This window comes from Pleuronectes platessa, chromosome 7 (genome assembly GCF_947347685.1).
Source record: "Pleuronectes platessa chromosome 7, fPlePla1.1, whole genome shotgun sequence".
NCBI classification, from domain to species: domain Eukaryota; kingdom Metazoa; phylum Chordata; class Actinopteri; order Pleuronectiformes; family Pleuronectidae; genus Pleuronectes; species Pleuronectes platessa.
In genome coordinates this window covers 16,971,712-16,995,364 of record NC_070632.1, presented here as the reverse complement: position 1 = coordinate 16,995,364, position 23,653 = coordinate 16,971,712, and the positions used below count along the sequence as shown (strand labels likewise).

Sequence of the window (23,653 nt, the reverse complement as noted above, 5' to 3'; positions counted from 1 at the left end):
CCCATCTATCCTCCTCCTCCTCCTCCTCCTCCGACTCCAGCATCACTGACAGCCCGGAGAGCAACCACCACCAGGAGGGGTCTGTGCTGTTTTATCCCTGAGTGATCGTCTGCTTTAACTCGTAGGTATGGGGCCTATTTTATGTGTTACGATCCCGCTCTGTCGCCAAACACGAGCAGGGTGCAGGGTGTCTGTATGTGATGTGGCTGTGATCGCAGTGAATAATAAGGGCCTTTATTTTTCCTGTTTTCTTGCAGTCGGCGGCTTTCCAAGGACATCGGTGCGGCAGAGATGTGCACGTCTGGCGGCTAGACGGAGCAAGTGGGAGCGTGTTCACATCCAGAACGCTTCTCAGAGTAGGACATAGGGGGATCAGCGACCCATCCCGGCAAGCAGCGCTCAGCTCCAGCCTCCATCGCCCCTGCCCTCACCGCCTGGCTCTCGGATGCGACGTCATGAGTTGATCGCGCCTGACAGATGTTGCATGGTTGCGGTTGCGCGGACGTAGATCATCCGCTTGTTCGCGCTGTTTTCGGGGTCGTTCGGTAAGAAAACAAACACCGTGTGCTAAATGTCCGTTCCTCGCTCTGTGCTCGCACACATCGCAGCGTTCACCTAGTTTTTTTCTGCGTAAAATGATCCCGGGATCCGCCGCATCAATGCTACCCTCTGCCGAAGCCGCGAAACTCTACCAGACCAATTATGTCCGCAACTCCAGTGTCATCGGACTCCTGTGGGCCATCTTCACCATCCTGTTCGGCATCGTGAACGTGATCATCTTCTCGCAGCCCTATTGGATCGGGGATGGCATGGACACGCCGCTGGTCGGCTACTTCGGCCTCTTCCACTACTGCATCGGGGACGGGATCTCCAGGGACCTGGACTGTCAGGGCACCTTCACCGAGTTCGCCGCCATCCCCTCCACCGCCTTCAAGGCCGCCTCCTTCTTCGTCGGGATGTCCATGATGCTCGTCTGCTCCTGCATCGGCTGCTTCAGCCTCTTCTTCCTCCTCAGCACCTCCACCGTGTACAAGATCTGCGGCTGGATGCAGGCATTATCAGGTCAGTGCCTGTTACCTCCAGGGTGAGGGGTGGTTCAACTAGTTAGACAATTGTCATTTCTTTCATATATATATATAGGTTTATACTGTATACATAGTCACAAAGACCTTTATTCTATAAGATGTTAAGTTTTAAACACACCATATCCTACTGATATATTGTCTCTCCATCTTTATCTCTCTGTTTATAACTCTATCTCTATATGTCTATCTTTACCTCTGTATAGCACTGTATATCTCTCTGTCGATATCTCTATCTCTCTCTCTCTCTCTCTCGCTCCATATATATATATATATATATATATATATTGCTATCTTTCTCTATGTATATCTCTCTAGATTGGCATCCATATACCTCCTTACATCTCTCTGTGTCTATCTCCCTATCGACCTCTCTCTCTCTCTCTCTCTCTCTCTCTCTCTCTCTCTCTCTCTCTCTCTCTCATGTTGAAAGATAAAATGCTTCTGTGCTGCCTATTTTTTCCTGTTGTGTATTAGAACCAATGAACTCATAATCACTGGGATTTATTTGAATGTGCTTGATCAGTTGATTAGATGAATGCAGTGTGAGTGATGAAGGTGAAGAGTGTTGAGTATCTCTGTGGGAGCTGTCTCTACAGACAGTGCTGTCCATGGTGCTGAAGTTCTGCTGAGACCATGACATGTGTCATATTTAAGGGGCCAACCAGTGAGGGGGGCACTTATTACTATATAAACTACAAGTATGGTCGGAAATAAAATGTTCCTCAGCTTATTTTTCAAAATACACCAAAGTCCTAAGGTCAGAAAAGCTTTTTTCAAATATAACACAACATCATTCATGCAGCTGCAACCTCTGAGAAGTGGATATTTCTTCTTCAATATTGGAAGGAGACGTTGGTACGGTTTGTTTGGTTCGTATGATAAAATTATTCAAAACCATAATCCTGCAGCACTTCTTGAATAAGGAACTTATTATTGTGCATATATAAGTGGTGTTGTTCAGAGGTTTGGACTTCTGGACCCTCTGTATGTGGCTGAAGTGAAGGTGAATTGTCTTTTCTTGTTCATGCAGATTAGTTAGTTATCTCCTCTAAGGAGGTTAAGTTTCTAACCCTGTTGGTTTTTTGTTGGTTTGCTTGAAGCAATAATAACTGGAAGGATTTCCACAACTCTAGTTGGAAGAATGCTGTATGGGTCAGGGAAGAACCTATTACAGTTGGATGTAGATCCAGTTAAGAGGGCATAAATTTTGTTATTTCCTTTGTGATATAGGGCGTTCTTTGATTTTTGTGATTATATCTGATTTCCCAAGGAATAATTCATGGATTTTATTTACCAGACATATTTAGAGGATTGCTATCTTTGATGCAGCTTGATTGAATATGAGGGGACTGTTGGGCCTTGGCAGAGGTTGCTTTTAGTGTATTTGCAGTTTTTCCTTCGCCAACAGGCCTCAGTGTGGTGTATCATAGTTTAGGGGTGTTCACATGTCATGGAGGTCAGCGTTTCACCTGCTGGCTGCATTTTGTCTCTCTAAATGTGGACTATAATGTCGTACAGCGTGAGTGCAGGCCTCTGGCGTCTGAAAAGAGTCAAAATGCTTCCAAAGACCGTTCTTCTCAGCTGCAGCAGCGGTCGCAGCAGCCGGGTCTTCTGTTCCCAACAAACACAAACGGGGGGGAATATTATTTGGAACGACTCCAGCTCAGTGTGTTATGTTGGGCTGAATTAATGCAATAAGCCTGCCTAATGAGGAGACTGCTGGGCTTCGTGCTTCTGCAGCACAGAGATGAAAGGGAAAGCCAAGAGGAGAGACCCTGACCACGACAGGCTGGCACAGGGATCCCTAATGAGCGAGGTTGGCTGCTTAGCGCTGTCTAACATCATTACACTTACCTGAAGGTTAAAGCCACGCTGCCTTCACTTATCGGCCTTGTGGAGGACAGGTGGCCCACTGGCATCCCTAATAGGCCCATCAATATGCTTGCGATAAATGCCACAATATGTGTATGTGTGTTGCTCCCCTCCTCTGTATCCCCTATTTCCCCCCCTGAACAGTTTTTTTGCCTCATCTTTCGATAGTAAAGCAAACTGAAATTTATATTCACACAGTGGGTCCAGCCATAAGCTGTCATCCCTGCTACGAGACTGGTCCAAGGACGTGAATGACACAGTCAGTATTCAGAGCACTGCTCTCTGCCCCCCCCCCACCTCTCGCCTGAATAATACAGAGAAATTGTTGCTGTTGTGAGCGCATCTGTACAGAGAACCTCCTGCTGCGTTGCCGCGGGTAAAGTCAGGACCCAATTATCCAGATCTACCCAAAGTCTGAAAACAGGCTATGTGGAAGCCAAGACTATATTTATATGGGTCAATGACGTATAAACAGGCCAATGTTTTTCATCTAGATTATTGGCAGTGGCCTTAAAAAACATAATGTGGTGACAACGTGATTTATCTTAAAATGAATTAATTTCCTTAATATGCTTATCATTTCTTTACAAGTTCTCAGTAATTTAAAGTAAAGAGAATCATGAGAAGTATTTGCATTTCTTTACATTTTTTGTAAATAATGATCTCACATTTTTTCCCGAATGTCACAGTCCCATATATATATATATATATAATTAAGGTCATGCCTCTCCTGCAGGTTTCACAGATCCCCTTGGGTTGAGGTCAGGAGGTCGTAGATAAACATTTAACCACATACAACAAATTCACGCCATTGCACAGAGCTCCTCAGTTAGTGTGAGCACGCACACGTCTCAAGCCTTCTGCAGGGTGTCGTATATTCGTTAGAGTAAAACATGTGGATATATGCTTACAAACACAAAGACATTCTCAGAGAGTCCACCAGATGTGTGTCTTATTTACTTTACCCTTTGGGGGATGACCTTTGACCTAGGGAACCATCTCTTACCAGTTAACAGATGGGCTCAGAAGGAATGTTCTTGACCAGTGTGCCTTCATGTTCGGACACAAAGATGTGCCCTTATTCAGTCAGAAATCCCATGTGGGATGCATTATACCTGAAGTCATGGGGGGAACCAAAATCCCTATATATGTGTGCTTGCATCCCCTGCAAGTCAGATTTCACTATTGGCTTGTGTGTCTCCGAGTCTCTAGAGCTCGTCCTGACCTGTGGTTTCTTGTAATAAACTCTGTTACACTGAAACTACTGGGTCCTCGGAATCCTTCCTTCATCATCAACAACTTCTACAACATCATTGACCTCTCGGCTGCATCAAATATACGATAAGGGAGAGAGCTCTCTGCGAAGCCCAGGTCAAAAATGTTAAATGTTTGATGAGGAATCAAACAACCAGGGCACAGGAGGATGCTGAAAACATCGACCACAGCCAAACGAAGCAGAGTGCACAAGTGCTCCTGCGTCCAGGCTGCCCTAGATGGACTTGTGTTTCCCTATCTCCCTTTCCCGCACCAGAGCTATTTCGGTCTGTGCATCTGCTCAAGTCCACGGCTTGCGGATGCAAGTATGTGTTTGTTTCCGCTGAGCTAAGCACAGCAAGATACATGATGCACAAGCAAGCCCCTTCCCTTCATCTCTGTCAGTTACCCTCACACGATATCCCACCCCCTGTGCATGTCGACTTCAACAGCTCATTTTGACCCTGACCCCATCATCCCCTCTCTTTTCTCTTCACGTCTGTGCATCAGTGAGTACTCTACAGTATGTGCTGTGCATTTTCTCTCTCCCTGTTGCTGCTGTTCTACAGGGGTCTGCACGCCAATTAACTGGGAAGACTGTGAGGTCAGTGTTAATTACTTCACAGCTTTACACCCAGTCTCTGTCGGGTGCCAGTGCTTTTCTCTAATAGATGGGATTGTTTCTTTTTTTTTAGAAAGGATATGAATCACACCTGTGAATATGCAGGACGCAGGCTTTGTAAAGTCAGCAGAAAAAATATGCAGACTGAGGGTGACCTGTTGGAAAGACTGCACTGTAAAAAAAGAATTATCAGCAACAAAAATTTGATAAATGGTTAGAACCGAAAATAATTAAGCTTTTTCAATTAAGGTGACTAATTGTGTTAATATAAAGTCATTTTCTAAACTTGGTTTGACAGTTTTAATTTTTCAGTGTGTTTTTTAGGAGAAATAGTTCCACTTTTGGTGAAAAAGAAAATCTGATTATAGTCAGACCTGCTGTCAATGTTATAAGATACACCCGAGCTTTTCCTACTTTGACCATCCAACATGTCTGTCATGTTGTCATTAGATTACTTTTTCATTAATAAAAGCTGCACCAACACATGGATGATGGTAATAGTTGGTGATTGTTGGTTTGTTTGTTTGCTAATCTAGATTACACAAAACAACGGATCAGACTCCCGTGAAACCTGATGGTAGGATGTGGTAGAGCTCAGGAAAGAACCTATATAAGGATTTTGTTTTACATTTAAGATAGGGTGTTATGAAACATTTTCCCATTTCCCCAGGGAAATATTAACGGCATTGACATCTTTAAGGGGCCGATCTATTGTGTGTGAAATTGTGTACAGCTTGATTGAGTTTAAGGAGACTGTTGGGCCTTGGTGGAGGTGTGCGCTCTACTGAGTGCCAAATCGTTTTATGTAAAATGATGCTTATTCTATTACCTAGAATTTCCATGTTCTTTGAGTACATGGTTTCAGCTCTAAAACCGTACGGTACAACATGTACTGTAGTTCAACAAGGAGTCCATCTTCTGAGAACAGCTTGCAACTAACTACTGTCTGATCTTGATCATTACATTCTACCCTCATAAGAACGCCATCTGCGAGCGTCCCTGTGTAACTGAGGAGACACACAATTCAGCCGTCGCAGTCATTTCAATAGATACATCTCGTTAGGGTTGGAGCTATAACTGCTGTAAGAAAATAGAGCCTTGAAGAAATCAGTTAAAAACGATTTTCTAAATATGGAAATCAAACAAGATGAATCGACACGTCAAAGTGTATAACCTTGTATTCTGAGAGATCGGGTCAGTGGGAATATGAAGGAGTAAGAGAGATACAAAATAAAGAGCAAAGAAGGGAGGATACGATGTGAGGGGACAATCTAAGGTCTGAGGGGATAAGGAAATATATCACTGTCTCTCCACCTCTCTCCCTCCCTCTCTCGCTGTTTACATTATGTGTGCCTCTGTGGCTGCCTTTCACTCCCATGGCCCATTAGGTCTATTGAGAGGCTGGTTCTGAAAGGAGCACTAAAACCTATTTGAATGCAGAGGTGGAAAGTGGTGGCGCTCGAACACGAGAGCGGCCATCACGGAGCTGCACTTTCCACTGCAGCAGGAGCAGACCTGCGTGCTCCAGCTCTCCACAGCTAATGCTACAAATGAGCCCCATCGTCTGGATCCCCTTTCCTGCCTGGTTCTTGTGTGTGTTAGTATGTTAGTGCGTGCTTCACATATTAACATTAAGCTCGTTCAGGAGAAATGAAGGAGCCACATCCTTTGTCTCCACACTAATACAGGACCCTCCTTGCTCGGGGCTTGGCTAACGTTTTTGACCGGATAGATCCTTGTTGAAAACTGCATTGTCCATCCCAAACAACATTATGCTCCATCCTAAACTTTACATTAATATTAACTAAGTTTCTATTCAGATACACAGAGAAGAAGACTTGAATTGGACTTTAACCGATATCGTCCTTCACCCGAGAACAATCTGCACTTTGACTGCATGTTTCTTTGAGCTCCAGTGAATGAAACTGGATGTTTTAACACATTATAGCTGCAGCTCCACTGGGCTTTACATTTACGTTAACATAGTACTGCTCCATCAGCACAAGTGAATCTTCATTTATCCCCAGTGTGGTTTGTGGCAGTTCTTGGGAAAGGTAATTCTTACATTTATTGACCTTGAAATTATTGTTTGGTTTCTCTTTCTTAACATAATTATTGCAAACAAGCTGTAAAAACCCATTTGCACTACTTGTCTAGCACAGGGCAACCAAATTACTAAATTAGCAACTGGCCAGTTGAACAGTGGATCATTAAACTGTTAAAAGTTGGTGGAGACCAAAACAGAAGTAAAAACAGAGTGAATACTGGACTTAGAGTCACTGGACTGCATGAAAGTGGTCTTGTAAATTAATGCTGATATTTCTCTATTTGTATGTATGAATATTTCCAATGACAATTTTGGCATAATTTACAGCATCATTACCTCGTCAACAAAAAAGAGTTTGGTTTGTGCCTGTGCATAATGGGACCCCAGTTGAAAATATAAGAAAATGTGAACTGATTCTTCACATCCTCACTGAAGTCGACTCATTCAGTTGCTGTAGAGACATGTTCATATCAAATATTGGGAATCATGCGGTTTTAAAATATATTGTGATTACATATACATTGTGCCTGTTACACACAGTAATATAAAGGGAATAATATGTGGAAGAAATTATACAATTATACATCGTAGTCTGTTCTATGACTGTCTCACTGCTTAAATGACTGTATCACTGTGCACATCCTCTCTGCACAGTGTCTGTAAAGTGATAATGAATGTGCAACACTAGAACAATTAAACTTTAACAACAGGAGGCCAATCGTACCTTTTTCTACTCTTCATGCAGAGCAGGGAGTTGTGTCTCTCTGCAGCGTGTCGAGTCAGACACCCAGTGGAGCAGATTGAGTAACACAATGAAACAACCAAGCACTGTTTGCCTCTTGTTATAATAAGGTGCATTAGCTCTTTTAACTATGAACACTGGTGAGTGTGTCTGTGATTGAGAAACTGGTCTCATATTAAGTTATGTGACAGAACAAGGCCACGAGAGTGTGAAGCAACAGAAATGTAAATCCTATGCGGAGTTGCTCTCAAACCCAAAATAAGAATGAGGGGAAATGCAAATCTGACGGCCATGGGGGCTTGACGTTGGCGGTCAGGTGGTGCAGAGAGGTGATGTCAGTTGCTTTGGGATAACTGCAGAGCTGATCTGTATTCTCGCCAGGCCTTTTTCACAGAGGTACACCGACTGAATGTGCTGAGCGGCCGTCTTTTTCCCATCAAAACCACTGGACACACAGCCCTGCCTCGTGCACTAATCCACAGGAGACCCTCATAGGGGAGAGGAGGACATTTTTGTCTTTGTCTTTGTCGTCTGTCTTTTAACCTGTCGCTCTTATTTTCTCTGCTTTCGTTCAAGATCTCAAGGCGATTAACATTCCATGCTGCTCTCTTACCCGTTCACCTCACAAACAAACAGCCAATCTGTTTTCAAATCACCTCTGCATCAACACCCTGCACACTCCTGTGTTTTCGAAGTGAAGGACCACACACAGCCAGCCGAAGCATCTAATTATAGCCGTAGGGAGGCACTGGGGAACCATCAACCATGCAGCTCTCACTATACTGCTGACAGCAAGAGAAGAGGATGGATGGATCCACACCACATGCATGTACTCAACGTGTTCTTAATTGCTCATCATGGCCTGGTTGTTCCAGCAGAGGAAGAGCTTCACATGCAAGGCCATGGGCTGTTTTATAGTGCGCATCCATCGATTCAGGGCTCATTTGCAAATTCAGAGAGGTTGGTATAAATTAGGAACCTCGAGGTCATGTTGTTAGACTTCAAACCAAACAGATCGATGGCCATTAATTAGCTCACACTTTGAGTTCAGGTGTAGCGCTGTGTGAATACAGAATCTAAATGTCAGCCAAGTCGTCATCATGACTCCCCTGTGTTCCTTGTTGCCCCGCAGGGTGCAGACTATAGATTCACAAGAGTTAATCCCCCCCCCACTTCACCTCAGAAGTGGCCTGGCTCGAGCCGGAGGGGAGGAGGCCGCTGATTTATTCCAAAAATAGAGAGATAAGGTGGGACAGCAAGGACACTGTGTCCCATAAAACAACTTTTCATGCTGTAAAATATAATCACCATGACAAACTACCAAAGTACCGAAGTACCACTCTTCCAGTCGAAAAGGCCATTGGCCATCGTCGCCAATGAATTAGCCTGTGGGGGAAACAGCCAATATTAAAGGTCTACCAGGGTAACTCGGTCTCCCTTTGGTCGAACACTGTTTATGTTCTGACTAGTTTCTCAGGAAAACACACAAAAAAAGCAAACAGATATACTTCTTGAGATGTGATTGGTCGAACTAGAATCAGAAACCAGAAGACATTTGGCCCCAAATCCTTGTCCCTCCCCTTCAGATAACATATATCCTCATTGGTGGAGGTTTATTTATTTTTGACTAAATACTTTATATTTCGTATAAGTCATCCTCCTCTCCATACCCATTAAAACAGTGCAACACATTGATTTGAGTCTGTTACCGGAGTGTGGCCGGAAACTCGATTACAGCATTTACTAAATCCTTTAACTTTCATTTTCATTTAACTGTTAATTTAGCTATTTTGTCCCTGCAAACGCCTCAGTCCTCATCATCACTGGTTTGGTGCTGTGCTGCAGACCCTGTGTCTGAAGTGAGTCTCTGGTGAATACTGCTAATGTTAACTGTTGACTGAGGCAGCACAGTCCTGCCAGAGCCGTGGCCTCCAGTGTCTCTGAAGTGTTGGCCCAGTCAGTGTTTTCACAGAGTATTTCAAAGGCCTCTTTTGATCCCCATTGCCCTTGCCAGTCTCTATCCTCTGTGGAGGTACAGGCTGCATCTGGATCTGTTACATAAGCACCACCCCACCCCACCCACCCCGGCCTGACTCGCTCTTGCAGTGCTCATGGCGGTTTGCGCTGCACTCCTCTTCCTCTACACCAGCTCCCTCCAACCTCTAACTCTGCAGTGCCTCTTCTGCTTTAACCTGACATGTTGCGTCTATTATAAGGGCACATGCTTCTATCACCTGAGTTAGGTCATGGTCCGTGCTTGAAGATTCCTCTGCAGCTGATGACGTTGAGTATTAAAAATGTCAGTTACGGGGGGTATGGCTTATTTTCATGGTCTCTTTCATTGTCTTATAATAATGCTAATTATAGAGCAGTACTATGTGTCACAGAATCAAGGAATGTGCAATTAAATTTTTTTAATTTTGCTATGATTAATGTGATTGTCTTTTCTGGGTGGGATCCTGAAAATATGTGGACCCTTTTTTGACGAACATGCGGTGCTCCAGGCTAAGTGTAATCTGGATTTAAAGCTTAAGTGGCCCATGTGGTAAATGGTGATTATGACCACAAAACAGATCTGGGCTACCTTTGGAACCTTTGGTTTACATATGGTATTGATGTGGTTTACTTTTCGCCTTAACCTTGCAAACGGGAGCGGACCACCTAACTGCCATAATACCACAAAGTATGTGGGCTGGATGACAGAGTGGCAGTGTGACAGTGTGAGGCAAAACCTGTTATATGTGTGTGTGTGTGTCTGTGTGCCACATATGTCCTCATTGGATCAGACATCAGCATAGGCAACTGCTAATAGCGTTTAGACAGCATGGGTTATCAAACAATGTGATCAAACCCATCAACATTCATTTACATTTGTTCACGAAAGACAGAGAAATTAGCAAACACCTCCCAAAAGTGAAATTTTGCTATATGACCAAAGTAGGACGGTTTTTAATTTGAAATCAAACATGTCTTATAAGGTGCAGCCTGTTCCTGTTAATATTTGGTTTGGGCTATTGAAAATTCTGCTTGTTTAATTGATTGACAGATTTTTGGCTGTTGCAGTGTGTGGGTGGTGATAAAGACATTGCATCCTTTTCATCCTCTTCTGTCAGGCACTGAAGCAGTAGACAAAATAATATTTCTAAAGCTCTTGTGAAGCTTTATTCCCTGTAGTATCGCTCAAAGTGCCTCTTGGAGCCTGCAGCTACATCATAATGTGCAATATGCTATTACAGGAAGATTATTTGCAGCACTGCAAGGTGGTTAAAAAGTTTGGTATTATTTTGGAAAACTTGTCTTGACAATGAGCAGAACTGATTCGATGAAAAAGGCTTGCTACTTCTGATGCCTTTGAAACGACCTGATAGGCGAGCTGTGGGCATCGTGTGCTCGCCGTGCAGAAAATTGCTGAGGATTGTTGACAGAGTGGGACGCGGCGGATGCCTGGAAGCTCCTCGCTCCCTCCTAGCAACTGCTGAGTTTTGCCAGCAGCCGAGGCAGGAATAGAATTTGGACGGCAGACAGCTCATCTCAAGATACCTGCTCCTCCTCTCCTTCTCGGGGAGGTAGCTGGAGTGATTTAAAAGTTTTTCTCTCACTCCACTTACCGCCGTACACTTGACGCTTAAGAAACATTTCTAAGGGCTGTCTTTAAATTGCAGCTAACTGTTTAAAAAGTGTGCTCATCTTCTTTCTATATGTGAAACGGAAAAATCCCACATGTTTGTCATTATATTTTTCTCTTCTAGCCACATAAACTGCCACAGATTATAAAACTATCATTGTGACTGTAATACCTTCTATAGAAGCACCATTCCACCATTTTGAACCCTCGTTCTTTAATATCTTTCCACTCCATAAACCTGGAGATTAAAGTAGTGCCCAATTTTCACACTCCATTTAGTCCTACTATAGATCCTCCACTCTTAATTGCCCCATTTATCTGAAAGTAATTAAGGCATATCATCGCGCTGGTCTCAGGCCATGTTTCTTGGGTACTTGTTCCCTCATCTTCGGAGCCAGAGAGATGTCCTGATTGTCCAGAGTGAAGGGGAGGCTGATGCTGCCCGCTCGTAATTAATGTCTGGACCGGCCGCTGAAGAAGAAGATTGGATAAACCGGCCACGTTCTGTACCCTCGTCTTTTTGCAGAAGGGGGTGGGGCCTGTGGGTGCATTTGGAATCCTGTTTTTCATGCTCATGCTGTGAAAACAAGAAGAACCAGCTGTGCCCTCCTTGAAACTTGAGGTGATTTTGTACCACTTCCACCTCTACTCCCACACCGTGCCGCTCGGCCCCGGGCTGCTTGTCACCAGTTATCCCAAATACCCGAGCCACACTGGCAACAAGCATCGGGAAACAACTGTGTCTTCAGGGGGGGTTAGATCACATTACTGTTCTGCTGAAGAACAATCTGACACTATGGTTTTCTTATATTTAGATGTGAGAAATAAAGCTGCTGTCTCTTCATATCTCTTTTCTTTGGTTGTGTTGGCTCCCATCATATCCTTACTTTGAGGTGTACCACTGTACAGTCTGGTGCCTTTTCGAAACCTGCCTGTTCTCTTGGCCTGTGTTAATTGTCAGGAGCTGAATTATTCCTTTTCATTAGTGAGTCCACTTTAAACAGTTCTACAATATACTGTCCTTTTTATTGTCTATGTGCTGGATGTTGTGTGCAGAGCTTTTTCAAAAGAGTCTTTGGTGCAGAGTGAAGTTAGAAAAATATGTTTTCATCCTACCTGGTTTATCTGCAGTGAAGATTTTAATGTCTTTTGTTTTTAATAATATGACACTGAAAGTTTATTTTGTCGTTCAGTCTGTTCAGTGATTGACATTTGGTTCACACCCAAATTCACAACTTTTCAAAATAAAAGCTCTGGAAATCAGTTTGATATAAAGCAGTGGAGCAACAAGACAAATGTGATTTTAGTTTTAAAGCAAATTGCTAAAGAGGAAGTGATTCTATGAATGTTCCTGCATGAATAAGATTCACACATGCGACACAGTTGAATGCCTTTGTCAGTCTGATATAGTGAAATAAAAATAATCAGATTATCCAGATGACCTGGCAGGACACATATTATTGCCAGTTGTGGACGCTGCTGTCGTTTAACTGAGGACATAAGAGAAGATTCAGCTCTGTCAGATGATTGTGAAATTACTATTGAAGACTTTAAAGGGACCCTTTGAACTCAAGGGGATGGTTTTTACCCACATTCAGGTCACTATATCACCTGCGGGAGTGTAACATTATCTTTTACATTAAAGCAAACTTACCGTTGCATATTCATGGGACGCCCCACTGGGATAAACACTGCAGGCTATTCCCAGAACGTCTGCGCTGGTTTTTCTATTTTGAAGCTGACTCTTACCTTAAATGCCGCTCACCAGAGAGACTGTCAGCTCAGGAAACTCACTAATTATTCATCAACAAGATACGTCTCCATAAGAAGTGGAAAACAAATGACACATGACTAATGGGTATATTTGAAACCAAGATGGAATTTGTCACGTATGCCCACATATATCTGTGTGTGTGTGTGTTGTAGACGTGGATATGCATATTCAGTGGAAGACAGCAGAGTTTGGCTTGTGCATCTGCATAATTCAGTTCGACACAGCTATTGAACCGAGAGGAGAAAATGTGATGCACAAGGACTGTGGGAACTGAAAAATGGGAAATTCCTTTTCTGCTGCTTGGATGTGCTGCAGATGCGTAAAAGATGGAAAAAGCGGAGACTATACAAAAGTGTACATTTCCATCTGCCACCCCGTGCAGTCTGGCATGCTGACACACACTCAGACAGTGAAGCCTGAAGCAGATGCTCTGGAGGTCAGATTAAATTCTAGTCATCATTATTTGATTGTGTGATTTATTGTCCTCTATTCTCTGTAAATCTGATATTTAAATCCGATCAAGCTGTAGCTCTGGAGGTCACGCTGGCCCACAGTCACCTATACACCACTTGCAAATGACGCACAGAGATTATCGAAGGTCACGGGATTCTTCTGGAAATCAATGGGATTTAGTTGTCTCTTTGGGGAAACGAGCCCATGTACTTCTGCCAAATCTACCGCCGTCCTACCGTTGTGCACCATCTGCCGGTCTGGCCTCAGACTTCCCTGTAGCGCTGTTTGCACCTAATCTGCCCTACCTACAGTCTCTTACATAAGCATCCATTAGCCAACCAGCACTTCTCAGTCCAGTCTTCTGCTTGCATGCTCCCCGTGTTCCCAGGAACAGAGAGAGGTGTATGTGGAAAAGACGGAATAAATGCTGAGAATAGCTCCACCGAGGGGCTCCAGCATATGGTAACCAGTGCTCATGACGTTAGGGTTGTGCTGGGTACTTGCGGGCGACCACTCGTAGGGTGGGAGCATGGCACCCTACGTGGGCTCTGTCTCTCACCATATCTCCTGTCTCTCTCTGTATCCCTGCCTCGTCCTGCCTCCCTAATGCGTTCTCTCCTGAGAGAGAGACGGTAAAGCTGAAAGAGAGGGATAACGCCATCAGTAGATAGCTCGTCTCCGCTCTCACTGACAGCTGCATTCTGTCAGGTGTGCTGCTCTTTCTGTGGACAGGAATTGGAGCAGAGCGTTCATTACTTCAGCGTGAAGCTCTGCTCCAGTGCCACGTGAGTGAAGCCTGCAAATACTCAGCGATAAGGACTTTAAATTCCCCTGTTTAGTATTATAAGCATTCAGCAAACAGATGATAACACTTAGTATTTCTAAGTATTTATCAATATTTAGTATCTGATTGCAATTATAACTCTTGTCGGCTGATAAATTACCTAAATTAGTGATCAGTTGGCAAAATAACTTGCAGCTCCTTTTTTTTTTGCCAAATTTCCCACATAAATATCAGTCAAAATCATCAATTGACTGATAATGTATCTCACTCATAATATAGCTCACAAAGAAGTTCCTGTATCAGAATCCTGATCCAGATCTGCAGCTAAATTTGATAATAACTCAAATTCAAACCAACACAATCACATTCAGGTACTGAAATCGGTGACCAATCGTTTCAGCACAAATAGACACAGAGGTTACATGCGCATAAGCCAAGTCAGGAGAATGTGTGGATACATATAAATAATCATGATATACAGGTATGCTGTGTTGACATGGTGACAATATTTTTAGTCTGATATTTTTCCAAGATATTTATCTTGTGTTGTTCTTTCACATAACTAAGTAGTAGTGTAAAGATATAAAGACTGTTACATGAGGACGGGGGGGGGGGGGGGGGGGGGGTACTTGGCTCAGAAAAGACTGAGAACCTCTGACGAAAATGACTTAACGTGCTTTGTAAGAGTTGGCATTTAAATTTTCGGCATTTTCCAGAATGACCTGAATGTCGTGAGAACACGCCTGCATTAGGAGTCTCTGACCACACAGCCTCTCCATGTATTACAGATATTTTCATTGCATAATCAGTCTCTTTTTTAATGAGGCTCCAGCTGTGAGGGACTGACCTAAAAACACAATATTTTGCTGTTTCATCCGTTACCTTGGTCTTGTATTGATGTACTAGAGTACTGTATATTTGGTCATAGTTTTTAAAAGTAATTCATGGTAAATGGACTGGAGGAGCTAGGGACCAAACCACTGACCTTCTGGATAGTAGGTCCATATATATGTATATGGAGAGAGACATATTTATATATATTACATATTATATGTTAGAAGTTTCATGGTTACTTCTGGTACTTTGTACATTTTGTACAGACTGTATGTCAGTATTGTTGTGTTTTTTCCTCTTGATTAAGCCTCTCCTTATGTAAGTGGATGTAACACAATGCTGAAATGAGCCTGTATGGATTAGTTGACTCTAGGCTGAGCTCCTCCTCTGACCACATGCTGTTTCTGGAGACAGGAGCGACATATGTAGCACCCTCTGTTGGTGGAAGCGTGGCCAGTGCATCCCTCTGCCAGAGACGTTCTTCAGAGTTTAGGAGGGGGATAATGTGCGGCAGTAACTGTGACCGATATTACACTGCTCCTGTATCTCTTCTTCTCCTTTTGTCTCTTTCTTCCGATGCTATCGGCTTAAACCCCTTTCATTCGTCTTTTTCCTGCTCCCTCGCTCCCTTTCTCTTCCTCTCTCACCTGCTCCACAGCTCTGTGAGCTTCTTCTCTCTCCTCCTGTGCATCGATGTTATATTCATGATGATGCTGAATTGAGCCAAAGGCATTGAGGAAACACACAGAAGTATCTGGAAGGAGCTCCTTCGGCAACTGTATCAGGAGGGAGAGAGAATAATAATATGTATCAACTCGCAGGCGTTTATTATGGTGCTCCCTCCGTTCAGTGGATCTTGTTACATAAACCTCTATAATATTCATAGTGTACTAGCTTTGAGAAACAGGGCTGGTAGGAATTTATCCTTATTCTAAGGGGAGACAATTTATATTCATATCAAAACAAATCCATTTTCATTTCCAACTCCAACACATGGAGGAGAAAACAGAACACACAGACAGCTTTTGCCCTTAGGTCTCCAAATAACATTAATGTTGACTGATGAGTTCTGCAGATCAGCACCTTCCTGACAGAGCCGAAATCAAAATCAAGCACCTGGAGAGGAAGCTTTGTCTCTTTTCTTCTGCACTGACTTCATCAAACTTCCCCTCGGAGTTACCAGCTGTTGACCAAATTTATTATAGTGCAAACTGTTACTCAAACATTGCTAAACCAATAACAACAAAAAGTCAGCAGATGCTGGGAAAACACAGCCACTGCCAGAGTCTGATTTGTCCGACGGCGTATCAGGGCTATTTAAAGGGAAAGAGATTTTGAAAATTAAGTCGTAATATAATGAAAATTAGGTCCTAAGTTTACACTATGTGTCATTTAGAAAATCAGTCTGTTGCCTGCATTAATATGAGGACTGTTGAGCAGGCTTTGTTTTCTGAAGAAAGAACCACCTGGAGTTGGAGGAAATTGCCTCTTTTGTGGTGGAAATGTTTGGTGTTGGTCAAAGTGTGTTTACGTTTTTCTTGAATGTGATATCTTATATTCGTCATATTTAAAAGGAAAAGTTTGGATTGCCAAAATTAAGTTGACTTTCCCTGTAATGTTCTCAAAAATGTCTGTAATTCTTCTTATTTGGTCACCGTGGCCTGAGCTCAAGGGTTACATCCTTGTGAATGTGATATACAAGCACTGCCCGTAGAGAATTTTATTACATCAGGCACAATTCACTTGGACTCAGTGATAAATTGATTAACTTTCAGGGGTCAAAGGTCACGTTGGCCTCGAACACATGTTCTTGGCCTTTTGAATGTGATGTATCAAGACCGCTTGAGGGAATTTCTTTAACGTTTGATTAGTTGTCACTTAGACTCAAAGATAAAGTGATTATGTTTCAGTGGTCAAAGGTAAAGATCAAAGTGACCTTATATGAATCTGGGGGGAAAAAGTACGTAGAAACACAGCAACTGCATTGGTTGGTGGAGGCATACGACAGTGTAGTAATTCTATTTTTCTGTTTCTGGACATATTATGAATTTTCCCTCGTGAAATGAAGACTGTATTCTTATATTTACATTCTTTAAAAAAATTAAAAACATATTTCCTTAAATTATGACTTTATGCTGGCAATATTATAACTTTATCCTCAAAATCTCTGATTTAGTTTTTCTTTAATAAGGCCTTTGAGAGTCCTTTTGATTTATCCTGAATCCTTTAATTCACAGTTGTTGGCCGTCACACTGGTCACCATGTGCATCACGTCCTCAGTCACACTGTAGAAGCTAAATCGTGTGCTAGAGTCAAGAGGCCTGTGATGCTGTATACTGTACACAGATCTCTGATGGGCTGAGTGACAGATATATATAGTAGTGAGGGCCCATCACATCCTGTCAAGTGCAGTCAGACCTGAATGAAAAAAGCCGTGTTGCATGAATAAGTGGAGCTGACTGGAGACTTCATTCATAAAACCTGGCTTTTACAAGTGTGACAATACAGTTTATGACAAATCGTTTACGTGTGGTTTGCTCACATAACTATAAAGAAACACTGAAGGAACATTTGTAAAATGGCTGAGAATGGCCTGATGTCTGCAGCATGTAGTGCTCTGTCATTTCTCTCTAACTCCCTTTCTCTTATTCTAAACGCCTCTCTACACCCACCGATATCTCTCCGGACCGTTAAAGACTGCAGTGTGACAAAGTGCAGTGTGTCAGCTTTATGCACATGTGTGGGGAGCGTGTGTGAGCATTAGCAAAGCAAATGTTTATCAGAAATGTTTGGGAAACTTTGAATTAGCCCCAAAAAAAGGCTTCAAATGAGGCCAATGGCACAGAAGGATGGAGCCAAATGAAACGATGGCACCAACATAAAGGGTCTTAAGCTGCTTTAGGATATGCACAGAACTCTGGATATTCTGAACATATATGGACAAGCTGTAAGTAAGAATACAAATGTCCAAGTACAAGTTTTTCAACTGGATTCTCATCTGATGAGCTACAGACCAGGCAGGCAACTCGAGCTGCGCAGCTCAAATCATGTGACACGTCTCCACAATCCTCCATCATATACACACCCTCCTAATTTAGCAGCCTATTAAAGAAGCACAGATTTACAATTTCTTCCTTTGCTTGTCAATGCCTCTGCTGTCCTGCGTCAGTATGGTGGTCAGTAGATTTCAGCCCCCCCACCACCCCAGCATCCACATGCAGACTCCGACAGAAGGGTTAAAGATATTTGCTCATCGCTCCCCTTTAAATGAATGTAATCTTAACTGGGGAAGTGATCAGATCAGACCCCAGACACCAAATTCTGCAAATTTCAAACGAGTTGTTTGACAGAAATATGTTTTACATCTTTTTCTTACTCGTTACAAATGCTGCAAACCATTACGTGACGACTCATGCCATATCGTATTTTTCAGGTTTTCTTTAATTTGGCTCTTAACTATATAAACATTACTGTTAGGTTTAAAATCAGAGCAGTGTACAGGACCTTGTGTAGATAATATGGTTAACAAACTAGAGTAGTTTTCAAAAAACCTAAACCCTATAGCACATAAACAAACAGCATTCAGGGAGGAAAGTGTTTGTTGGGGGATAGAGACGCTGGTCCTTTTTATTAGTGTGTTTTATTATTAATGTGTAGTGCACTATGAATAATGTGCACTCAGCTTCTTTTTTTCCAGATCCTCTGCTTTTCTGCTGCAGTGTTACCTCAGAGCAGAGCCTCATCCAAAACTGAAGATGAGAGAGATTTTACCCCTTGGGCAAAAACTTCGAATGAAGAGGGTTTAGTTAAAAATCCGAAGAGGGAGAAGAGCCTGCAAGACTCTGCACGGTCTTTTTTATTTTTTTTTGTTTTGTGCTGCTCTGCCGCAGCATCACCTCAGAGCAGAATCTCTTTTAATGTGAAGATGAGACGGATCCATATTGAAGATGAAAGAGATTTTTATACTTTGGGCAAAAACTGAGAATAAGTAGATGCGAGTTGAAATGTATTCATAAATGATTTCTTAAAATGCAAGAGAGAGAGAGATCCACAAAGTTGTGTAAGAAAAAGAAAGACTGAGTATAATCCTGGACAGTTTATTTGAATACTGCTTTTTTCACTTACCTATAAGAGGAGTTATGAAAATCTATTTGACTAACGCAACATAAACAGGACATTATAAGGCGGGAGTTTCCAAATCATCATTCTTTTTCTTTATCCCCATGAAAACTCATTATCCCTGCCCTCATTTATGACCCTGCATTTTTCCTCCCACATTCTTTCATCCACTCTCATCCCTAACTTCCATTTTACTCACTCCTCTGCTCTCTGCCTCCCCCTGCAGGTGTCTGTCTGGTGCTGGGTTGTATGATCTATCCTGACGGCTGGGACAGCGACGAGGTGCGGAGGATGTGCGGGGAGCAGACGGACAAATACAGCCTGGGAGCCTGCTCGGTGCGCTGGGCCTACATTCTGTCCATCATGGGCATCCTGGATGCGCTCATCCTCTCTTTCCTGGCATTCGTGCTGGGGAACCGGCAGGACGGACTCATGTCAGAGGAGCTGCTGGCTGAGAGCAAGGGTGAGGAGGACGTATCCAGATCTCAATATGGATCAAATGTGATGTTTTATTGATCTCCTTTGTAAGAGATGTTCCTTTTTAATTCTACAACATCCTGAAAGTCAGAGCCAGTTGGGATTCAGTGTCACTTAAAAACATTTAAACAGAACAGCTACACTTCGGACTTAGCTTCACAAGGGAGGTTGTTTGACTGTTAATCAAAAGGTACTTAACTGATTTCCAGTAAACGTGGTGGAGGGATGGGTTTGGGCCTGGGAAGAATTACATGTTGTTGCAATTGTTTCATTGCAAACGATTTCAAACCACCTTATAATGATGCCTCTTACTGATCCCTTTGGATGAACAGTGATGAAAGAGACATCTTTGGAAAGAAATGTTGAGATACAAACTTAGTAAAAAGGAAAAAAGGAGAAAAAAATACCATAATACAATCCCAAATAAATCAAACCCACTTCCTGGTCCACTGAGGTTTTTACATCCTCAAGATTAGTTTTATCTCACCACATATCCTATATCTGCTCCATGCTGTGCCATTAATGATCCAAAACCTGATATCAGGCCTCAGCGCTCCACTCAGAGATCTATCGTACAGAGAGGTGACGGGATGATTTAGTCATGAAGTTGGTCCGTCTCAAACTGAGATCCCTGCATACTGTATGCAGTTCTGAGTCACTGTCACAGGTCTACGCTGTGACATGTATATGTATATGTCCAGGTATGTGTTCCAGTGGGAAATGGGATTAGTATGTTCATGGCGTGTAGCCTGTAATAGAACCAGACAGGCATGGATTGACTTCCAGCATTACACGATTAAGAGGAAGGGAGAAAGAAGGAGAAGGAAGGAGAGAAGGGAAAGGTACTGGAGTGGCGCTCAGTTAAGTGCATCTCTCCACCAAGGCCCCACAGTCCCCCTTAATTCAATTAGGCTGCACCATATTTCACAAACTCTTAATATCAGTTTCCTAAACATGTTAGGTTTTTTTCATCATGATCCATTTACTAATTCCCTGGGAAATAAACCATCAGACAAACAGGGGGCAAAAACATAACCTCTTTTGCAGAGGTAATGATGGTTCCTCAGTTTGGTATCACCCTCTTGTTATGAGCAAAATATACATGTAACATCAACAGGGTGACATGTTTGATCATCTGGAGATGCAGAAGTTAATATTCTCGACAGAGTCACATAACAATGTCTCAGAGGAGATGCCTGAACTTTCTATTTTTTCATCCTCAACCCCCGGTGACCTTCAAGTGACAAATATGAGATAAAGAGACGGAGTGAAAGAGCTTATTTCTTCAGTTCTTGCCTCCCTTCATTAGCTGCCTGTTAAATTTAGGATTTATTTTATAATTCTTTTACAGCTTAGCACAGTCTGCCCCCAGAAAGCTGCTACCTCCCTATGCCCTCAGTCATAATATGTGATCTTCCAGCCAACACATGCTGGTAGAGCTCCTATAAGTCAAGGCAGGTGACTGAGGGTGACCAGGATTTTGCCATCAGGGCCGACAGCCTCTAGAACTCCTAACCTGGGGCGGTTAGACTTGGCAGCACTTTTGCTGTTCTTAAATCATTGCTAAAATATGTTTCTTTTATAGGTGAGTCTTTTAATGCCAGATTTTTTAACTGGTTTTAATTTAGGTTGTTTTTCATATATATCTTTATGTTATCATTCTTTTTTTGTCTTGTTTTGTTCTATGTTGTTTTATTCCCAAGTAATCTTTAACCTTGCATACGTACTATATAAATAAAGTGCATTATTGTTATTATTATTATTGTTATACGTATTATTATTATTATTAATATTATTATTATTATTACATAATTTGTGAATAATTACAGCTCAATTGTCTTTGACCGATTAGCTCATCCCTGATGCCATCTACTGGTGACTGGGTGAAGCACAATCAGCCTCTGTGAGGAGTGCACATATCTGACAATGTGTGAACAAGCATGTCTATTAATAGCTTGACCGTGAGATCCAAGTTGTGCACTTTCATAATTTTCTCTGGGGTTGTGCTTTATTTCACAGAGGGAGGCATCGCCTAATCAAATCAACATCGTAAGTAAAAACAAAACACCCAACAATCTATCTTGAAATTATGCACTCTTTATATAAAGGTCTCAAACAAGGTTAAAAGGGAAACTCACACTTTTTTTAATGAAGTTAACTAGTTTACTAGTCAAGGTTCAGGAGCTGGGTCATGTCTCAAACACAAATTTAATCACCTGTCAAGCCGACATGGTCCAGGTCAACCCATCACACTCCCTTTTCCCCTTCATTCACTTTTCTCTCCTTCCCTCTTCTCTACCGACATCTGTTCATTCTCTACTCCCTCATCCTCACATCCATTCATTCTTTTCTCCTTTCTGCAATCATCTCCGGATCCCTCCTTCCCTAATCCTTACCAAAGTCCTTCATCTTCTTCTTCCTTCCCTCTTCCCCACATACCTTCATCCACATCTCCCTCCTTACTTCATACCTACCCACATCCCTTCATTATCTTCTCCTTACTTTCTTCATATCTGCATCCTCTTGTTCCTCCTTCTCTCTTCTCTACCCGCATCCCTTCATCACTTTCTTCTTCATTCCTTCATCCCTTCATCCCCTTCTCCTTCATATCTTCATCCTCTTTTCCCTTCTTCCCTCAAAACACATCCCTCCATCCTCGTGGGTTTGGGTTAAACTGATCAACTGTTTTTGATGTATTTTTTTCCTAAAAAGCAAATAGTTACCATAGCTGACAAATGAATGTAGTGGACTGCATGGAACGGAAATAAAACACAGGTAATGGTGACTCACCACTTCTACTTTCTCTGTCGTTCTCTCAGTTCTTCAGGTTCCTGAATCTCCATGTTCGTTTTCATTAAGTCCCTCAACATCATCGAAAGTGTGGAGGCAGTCCAGGTCTGTGGAGGAGAGGAATACCGTTGAACCAGCCAGCCTGCCTTTCACATCTACCTGCCAAACTAAAACAACCTATGTAACCCATGCACCCCGGAAGTCCACCACAGTCCCTTTACGTCAGTCCCCGCACTTAGATGGAGCCCAGCGCTCTCTTATGTCATCGTGTCTATATGGAGCTAACCCTTGCACAACATCACATAGACCATGGCAGGGGCAGAGACTGTTATTCTGATGAGATGTGTATGGATTACCCACCACCGACCTGAGAAGGCACAGGGTCGACACCTGCAGTACGAGCACAGATCCACACGCATACACATGTGCTGCCTCACTCATGTCCACACCCATACAGTACATTCAAACACTACATGAACAAATTGTATTGACAAATATTAGACTATGTTAACACTTAGCTGTGTGTATCAACGTCCGGACGTGTTTCCTGTTTTATTTGTGAAAAGAAGAAACCGCTCAGTTTCAGAAAAAATTGTGTTGCTGTAAATCTATTGTGTTCCATGTGTACGGTTTGACAATAGAGTGAATGTTTTATTTTCTTCTTTTGCTTAAACGCTCCTTGGTTCCTCCTTATTTGCTAGGAAAAAAATGATATTTAAAACTGTTTTAGAGTATCACCCAAAAGAGCCAAAAAATGTATTTGCAAACTATGTACAGTAAATATTAAAAGATGCTCTAGAAATTTCAACAAAAATCCATTCAACGCCCTGCTAGCTAACTTTGCACAATGCTTCAGTTTAAGAACATAAATATTTTATAGTCTGTACACTGTGATGAAGGCTATTAGGACTCTGCTGCAGGACTCGTAGCTGCTGTGTGAGTGTGTGTGTGTGTGTGTTTGAGTGCATGCTCTTATGTGAGTTTCTGCGTGAATGTGTTGCGTGCAGTGTTTTGTCGGGCTGGTGGACCGGCCTCGCACACAGTCGTCCTGTTGCGTAGCTAAATCTGTCTCCGTCTTTCTCACTTTCTGATTCTCTCTCCTCTTTGCTTTGTTTTGTTGGGACATACAGGGTAACACAGCGGAGTAGTTGAGTGTTGTGTAAAGCGACAGGCGT

The 23,653-nt window shown here is 42.6% G+C and overlaps 1 protein-coding gene across 1 annotated transcript; it reads left to right on the top strand.

The window, feature by feature from the left end:
- Positions 1-632: 632 nt before the first annotated feature.
- Positions 633-23,653, top strand: LOC128444720 (LHFPL tetraspan subfamily member 3 protein). Its single transcript, XM_053427335.1, has 4 exons — positions 633-1,062; positions 19,438-19,674; positions 21,708-21,737; positions 22,516-23,653. Exons 1-3 carry the CDS (start codon positions 636-638, stop codon positions 21,722-21,724), a joined length of 681 nt encoding a protein of 226 aa, XP_053283310.1. The 5' UTR covers positions 633-635; the 3' UTR covers positions 21,725-21,737; positions 22,516-23,653.